Raw genomic sequence first — 7,579 nt, 5'->3', positions numbered from 1 at the left:
ACAAAAATTAGATCCACGCTTTTAGTGCCTCACAGTTATCTGTGAATGTGACTCCCTGTTCCCTGAGTCTTCATTTGACAATGGTCACTAGAGACTATGATGGAGGGTCAGAGCTACTCAGTAGAGTTAGACATCTGGTGTACCCTCGCCATCTGAGGAGAACATGTTAATTCCTTGATGCTCAAACCCATGCTGGTCACTTTAACTGAATAAAACTTGACAATATTGTTAACTTCACATGGCTTAGAAGGACAGTCACTGAATTGCAACAATGATACCAGATGATACAAAGAGTAGTATTCAACTCTGGTAATTACTGGATAATTTAATCTGAAAGTACAAATTAATTAAAGCAAAAGCTAGCTAGCCTATACAATTTTAAATGTGAAAAATAAAAAGATCATGTTTTAAATATGCCTGCTTAATAACTTGATTTATTGTATAAAACATCTATTTTGTGCTTAGGACTCAAATAAAATGCTTAAAATATTTAAAGTGTTAGAAAATAAATGTATGACAAATAATTTGTTTGTTTGTTTTGTTTTTCTGGAGACAATGAGACATGGGCTGTCATCAAATTAGTGATCTCCCTGCATCTGCCTCCCATGCTAGCAATTTAGGTATGTGCCACAATTTGTGGTTTTCTAATATTTTTAATTAATGATTTCCCTAATTGGATATTTTCCCAATTTCATTTTCCTTGGATATTTAATTATGCTATGGGATATCAACTCTTCCATAATACCACTTCTGGAGGCATGTTCAAAACAGAACTTTATTCCTTATAATTTCATGTAAACAAATCTACATTGCAATTCACACATTGAGATTGAAGGTCATATGAAGGTGGTTTAATTTTGTTAATTATAAGTGGAACAGTGTACACAGGAGCCAGAAGAATCCTGTATGAAGTGCTGCAGACAGCTGAGTGTATCAACACCCACAGCTGCAATTTCAAGGCACAACAGAAGATCACAGTTAGGCAACTTCTCCTTTCTCTGACAAGTGTACTCTAGCTTTTCAAAGAAAACCAGGAATCCTTTCTGCTGTCAGCTTCTTTCAGTAATATTCCCCTGCCATTTAAATGCTGATGCTTAGAAGCAAATTCATTGCATATAAATAATGTGTGCTTGGAATGTCCACAGAAGCTTCTACTCTTTTATAGAGTTCCAGATTGTGATACAATGCAGACTCTTCACATGGAATCACTGTGGCCTCTGTTAATGTAGAAAAGATATTGGTACTCTGTATGTCTTAAAATGAAGAGGAAGGAAGATAGTTTAGGGTACAGAGAGGACTGTTTATCCTCTTCTGAAAAAAAAAGATGTCTCTCTGTGATTCTTTTTAAAAACCTCATAACATCTGAGAAGCAGTTTCATGAGGAGGATCATCTGAGGCAGCCTCTCACTTCTGCTTTCATAGAGGTTTATGTTATGACTTGTATCACTGTGGAAGGAGTACCATAACCTTGCAGACAGTAATAAGTTGCAAAGTCTTCAGACTCCAGGCTGCTGATGGTGAGAGAATAATCTGCCCCAGACCCACTGCCACTGAACCTGGATGGGACTCCATCTGCCAATCTATTTGTGTAATAAATCAGGAGTTTAGGAGCTTTCCCTGGTTTCTGCTGGTACCAGTTTAAATAATTGCTAATGCCCTGACTGGACCGACAAGTGATAGTGACTCTGTCTCCTAGAGATGCAGACAGGGAGGATGGAGACTGGGTCATCTGGATGTCACATCTGGCACCTAGGAATGGAGACATAATAAATATCCAAATAGTTAAGCATGGTAAAAGAGGACCTCCTCCAAATGTCAGTCAACATTAATCACAGCGTAATAGTGAAATTCCCATTTAGTCCTTTTTCACCTGGAAACCAGAGCAACAGGAGCCCGAGGAGCTGAGCAGGGGTCCTCATGTCCATGCTGAGTCCTGACTGCAGTGACAACTGTACAGGGTGTGACTGGTATATGAAGAAGTCCTCAAGGCTGTGCAATGAGTGCATGCAAATCACTGGGAAGCAGTTAGGATGGGCACAGCTGCAAGGCCTGCTCATCTCAATAACTGACCTCAAGTCCTGTGTCCCCAGATGCTGAAGATCAGACCACACATATGCCTAGAGAGGATGCATTTCTTTTTAAAAGTTTTTTTTAATTTTTTTTTACTGTACATAAGCTCTTTTTTAATAATATATTTCAAATATACATTAGCACTAATATAGACAAGTATCTGATTATCAGTGAATATACAACAGAAGAGGGACTATTGAATTTTTAACTCACTCAAATAATTCCTGTGGATTAAAAAATACTATATCAGGCCTGGCAGTGGTGGCACACCCCATTCATCCCAGCACTCAGGAGGCAGAGCCAGGTGGATCTCTGTGAGTTCTATGTCAGCCTGGTCTACAGAGCAAGATCCAGGTCAGGCACCAAAACTACACAGAGAAACTAAAAAGACAAATATATATATATATATATATATATATATATATATATATATATATATATATCTGTAAGAACACACAGGCTTAAAAATAGAACGTAATATAAAATTTGACCACAGGGACAAAATAGCATTTAAAGATAATTTGCTAAATTTTCTTGCATGCATTTATTATCTTTGAGGTTATTTTGTAGTATATCTCCTCTGTACTCCCTTTTCTCCCTATTACCATTAGTCTCTTTTCTACAAACATGATGTTTGAATCCAGTGGCAGCTTCAGAGCAGCTCTCTAAACACTTGTGGATATTGGCAGGTGTTCTATAGGGATGTTGAAGATGGAGCTCTCACCTGGGAAATGAGATAAAATAAAATGATGCTGGTCCTAAGGTATTGGCACCAGACACACCTGGTCCTCACTCTCTTCTTTTCCTGGGGATCAGAGTTTGGCTGTGTGCTCTTGATGTAAACCTCCCCTAGTCTTTAGAAACAGGTCCACTTCTCTCATGTGGGCTCTGATTCCGTGCAGAGGCCCCGCCTTGCTGTTTGTCTCTGGTGCTAGTAATTAAATTCTCCCTGCAATATTCCACCATGCTATTTCCCTTGGTGTGTCAGTCCACAGCATTAATAATTGTTATAATAAATACTTTAAACCTCAGTCATTCATTTTAGTCTACTCTAAAAACATTAATGCTATACCCAAAACCTGAAAGTCCATTCATATAGAAAGTTTCATTTCTAATTTGTGTCAAATGCACACATGATTTATATATATATATATATATATATATATATATATATATATATATATATATATACATGTGTGTGTGTGTGTGTGCATACAATGATAAAATAAATGAGATTAATCATGTGATAGCTGTTGTTCTGATATCCACTTAATTCAATTAATATGATCATCTTCAGTTGCATTCCTGCAATCACAATAACTCCCTTTTCTTTATTGTTAAAAATCCATTTCTTTATTTGGATACAAAGAAAAGAGTAATTGTAAAACTTCTAGGAAAATAGATGTAACTGGAAAAGATTGTATTGTGTAAGGAAATCAATAGAAGTATGAGCTTAATTTGAAGTACTGATGAATCTGAGAAACCATTGTGGTGGAGAAGGGAAAGGAAGATGCTAAGGGATAGAGTGCACAGGTGACATGAAAGAGGAAAAGAAATAATAGATACGCAGTGTGAAGTTTGGAGATGCATGGGGGGAAGGGAATACAGAGAGAGTTGGAGAAGGAGAAAGTATCATTAAGAATGTTGTAAAAAAAAAAGAGCCATAAAATAACCTATTATTTAATAATTTTCATACATATTCTTACTAAAATGAAAGAGTTTAAGTAGAGTTAGCTTTCACCTGACATTATGCTCATTCCAGTGGCTGTAGGTTGACAAATAACAATCCCTGAGCCAGGTTTGGGATACTTCTCTTCAAGATATAGATCAGAGGTATAATGAAGACCCACAAAACAGTGAGGGTGATTTGCTTTGTTCTTGGTTGCTGCAGTGCTTTGAAAGAGAATGTAATCTGGAAGTTCAAGTGTTTGAATACTTGGTCCCCAGTTGCTCTCGCTGTACATATTGTAGATGTATGTTTGCTGAAAAAATATGTTACTCTGGGTAAGCTTTGAGATTTCAAAGCTGTACACCATTTGATTTTTGTTCTTTACTTCCTACATGTAGTTCAAGACTTGAGCTCTCACCTGCTGTTCCAGCCACCATGCCTTCTCTCCACCACCATGGAATCTAACCTTGAACTGTAAGTCAAAATAAACCCTTTCTGTAAATTGCTTGTGGTCATGATGTTTATCACAAATATTGTATGCAAACTAAGACAGTTTCAAAACAGAGTCTTTTGGTGAGATGCCATTTCTATAGACGCTACCGACATTTGTAAAAGGATGTGGAATAATCAAGTCAGTATTGACAAGAGAGAAGGGAGACCCTGACGTTTAGTTTTCCCTGTATAGAATGATGCAGAGGAGTGAAGAAAAATGGACATTCTTACCGAGCTATGAAACCTGTGTATTGCAATAATGACATATATTAGTGCATCCTTCAGACCTCATTAGAGATGCTTCCTTTTACAGTGGATGGCGGTGGAGACAGAGACTCACAAATGGTTAAAGTGCTGAGAAAAAGTGTTAGTGCTGTGCTCAACCACAGACAGGGAATCTCTATGGTATCTCATTTGCAAGGTTCAAGAACATTACAGAAGAGGAGGCAGATAGATCATAAGAACAACAGGTGTTTATTGTATTTTATTCTTTGAGAATTGTCTGTTTATTTCATTAGCCAATTAATGGATGGAGTTATTAGGTTTCTTGTTGATTAATTGATTGGTTGTACTTTTAGTTCTTTGTTTATTTTAGATAATAATTCTTTGTTGAATATGTAAGTGCCACTTTTCTGAGGACTCAGCTACTCCTTAGTTTGAATCTTTGAGCAACTTCCTCTTACAAAGTCTCAGAGAATCTCCTATTGCTACATAATGTGGGATCATATACTGTGTCCCAAGACTGGCTGATAAGCCTGTCTTCACTAAGCAAAATGGAATGTAAAAATCAGAAAATGAAAATTTTATTCAATGTGGCCACTTCGTAAAGTGGGACAATCAGCCAGGTGTTGGTGGTGTACGCCTGTAATCCCAGCACTCGGGAGGCAGAGGCAGGCAGATCTCTGTGAGTTCCAGGCCAGCCTGGGCTACCAAGTGGGTTTCAGGAAAGGCACAAAGCTATACAGAGAAACCCTGTCTTGAAAAACAAAACAAACCAAAACAAAACAAACACACACAAAAAAGTGGGACAATTATACCCATCGAACTATGTGAGTCTTGTGAAGTCCTGAAATGAGATTAAAGGTTATAAACTGGAAGAAAAAAAAAACTATGCATACTAAAAGGTTCTGCTCAAGATGTGGTCCTGTCTGCTACTGTCCCTAACTGATTGCACTTTTAGCATCCAAGCTGCTTCCACTCCTTCTCCCAGCATGCATTTTCCTGAAACCCCCTCTCCCGGGGTTAATTGTTGCAATAGCTGAAAATCAGAGGAAAACAAGTGTCTCTTAAGTATATCTTCATCCATGTTGCCTGCACCATGTTGTACCCAAAACAAGGAACTTATGAGACAGCTTCATCTCTTTAAGCAGGGAGGTTTTTGTATAAGGCTGTGTCACTGTGGGAGGATACTCTAGAGCTTGCTGACAGTAATAAACACCCACATCCTCAGGCTCCACTCTACTGATCTTTAGAGTGAAGTCTGTTCCTGACCCACTGCCACTGAACCTGTTTGGGACTCCTGAGGCAAGAGTAGACATCCAATAGATCAGGAGCTGAGGAGACTGGCCTGGTCTCTGCAGGTACCAACTCAAGTAAGTTTTGCCATTGCTATATAGGAGACTCTTACTAGACCTGCAGGAGATGGAAGCTGACTCTCCAAGAGTGGCAGGATTGGAGAGTGCAGGCTGGGTCTTCACATTATCCCCACTTGCTCCTGAAATAACAGAAATGAAAGGTTATGTACAAACAAAATAATACTATAAAATAATTTTTCCTCCCTGTATTTTCTATTTGCTGTGTTTTTTACCTTTTATTTATATTCTAAAAATTTTAACATGAAATACCTCTGTAGAGAGAGCATAGAGACTCCTTAGAAATCACCCACACCATCTTCATTGGTACTTGGCAGAATTGCCACAAGAGCACAGGTCCTCCTCCGTTCACCCACTAAACTTCACAAGCACATTCCTGGAGAATCAACCTGGCAATCTCACACATGTACAGAACATGCATCAGCATTAGTGGGGCCCTGAAAACCCCATTCCCCCTACAATCTCCTTCTTCATCTTTCTTTCTCCTTACCAGAGATCCAGAACACAAGCAGTCCCAGGAGCTGAGAAGCACACCTCATTCTGAGAACTTGGTTTGAAGAGTCCTGAATAACCAAGGCAGAAAGAAGGGCTAGCTTTTTGTCCTAAACCTGAAAGGAGAGGTCCTCCCTAAGGAGCAATAAATATGCAAATCATGAGCTGTGTGAAAAGAACCAAGAGACAGAAAGGACCACTCTTAAGAGTGAAGACATAGGACAGAGGCAGGAGGATCTCTGTGAGTTCAAGGCCAGCCTGGGCTACAGAATGAGTTCTAGAAAAGGCACCAAAGCTACACAGAGAAAGCCTGTCAAAAAAAATTAAAAAAAAGAAGAAGAAGAAGAGACCAAAGATGTCTCCTATGTTTGCAGAAAAATGGATACATTCCTGATGCCTATAGCAGGGGACAGATGGACTCCACTGTGAAAGCTTAGATCTGTGTGAATGGAAACATACATGGTCTAAATGCCCAAGATAGCACCAAAGTACCAAAGCAATCTTTTCAACATTCTTTGTTTTTACTAATGTTTTCAGCATAGCATCTTCCTGTCTAAGACTATCTTTTTTTGTATGTTTGTTTTAGTTTTGCCAGAACCTGATAAAGAAAACTAAAGAGACAAGTAATCTTCATTTCTACATAACAAAGGACTCTCTCATGGCCATTTACCACAGCTATTTTGAAACATAAAAGAAGGAAAAAGAAGGAATGAAGTTATGAAAACACACAAGTAATTCTCAATAGAATTTGTTACTTAGTCAAATCTTGGTTAGATGAACAGAATTTCTAGCATTTAGTTACAGGACTCAAATAGACACACACAATAATCTATGAGCTAATTCAGTTTGAGATTTGAATACAGTTTGTCCATATTAGACCTTGAGAAAATGGTACAAATTTTCTGAGACTCAGGTACTGAGAGCTTAGTTTAAGAATATGTGTTCAAATCTATATAGTGTTGTCTTTTAGAAATCTGTATAATTGTAAATTATATGTTTATTATTAAAAAAGCAAGAGTGTATGCCTCTAAATTGCTGTAGAAAACAAGTTTCATCACATATTGGAAACTTTGAGGAATGGAAAGAGGACACATCACACATGGTCAGTGAGCTTTTACTTGCTATTTTCAGTCTGGTCTGGAAGCTTGTTTTTTCTTTGATAATTTCAAACATGTGTACAATAAAATACAATTATATCTCTCCCCCATTTTCTTTTCTTTCTTTTTTCCAAGACAGGGTTTCACTGTGTAGCTTTGTGCCTTTC

At 38.0% G+C, this 7,579-nt stretch overlaps 1 protein-coding gene across 1 annotated transcript; it reads right to left on the bottom strand.

Moving 5' to 3' along the window:
- Positions 1 to 1,426: 1,426 nt before the first annotated feature.
- On the bottom strand, positions 1,427 to 6,362 carry LOC118575339 (immunoglobulin lambda-1 light chain-like). Its single transcript, XM_036175922.1, has 3 exons — positions 6,314 to 6,362; positions 5,559 to 5,945; positions 1,427 to 1,749 (listed from the first exon to the last, which is right to left on the bottom strand). Exons 1-3 carry the CDS (start codon positions 6,360 to 6,362, stop codon positions 1,427 to 1,429), a joined length of 759 nt encoding a protein of 252 aa, XP_036031815.1.
- Between the last annotated feature and the right edge of the window lie 1,217 nt (positions 6,363 to 7,579).

This window comes from Onychomys torridus, unplaced genomic scaffold (assembly GCF_903995425.1).
Source record: "Onychomys torridus unplaced genomic scaffold, mOncTor1.1, whole genome shotgun sequence".
Taxonomy (NCBI): Eukaryota; Metazoa; Chordata; class Mammalia; order Rodentia; family Cricetidae; genus Onychomys; species Onychomys torridus.
The sequence above is the reverse complement of the archived record's forward strand: the minus strand, read 5'-3'. Positions and strand labels throughout refer to the sequence as shown.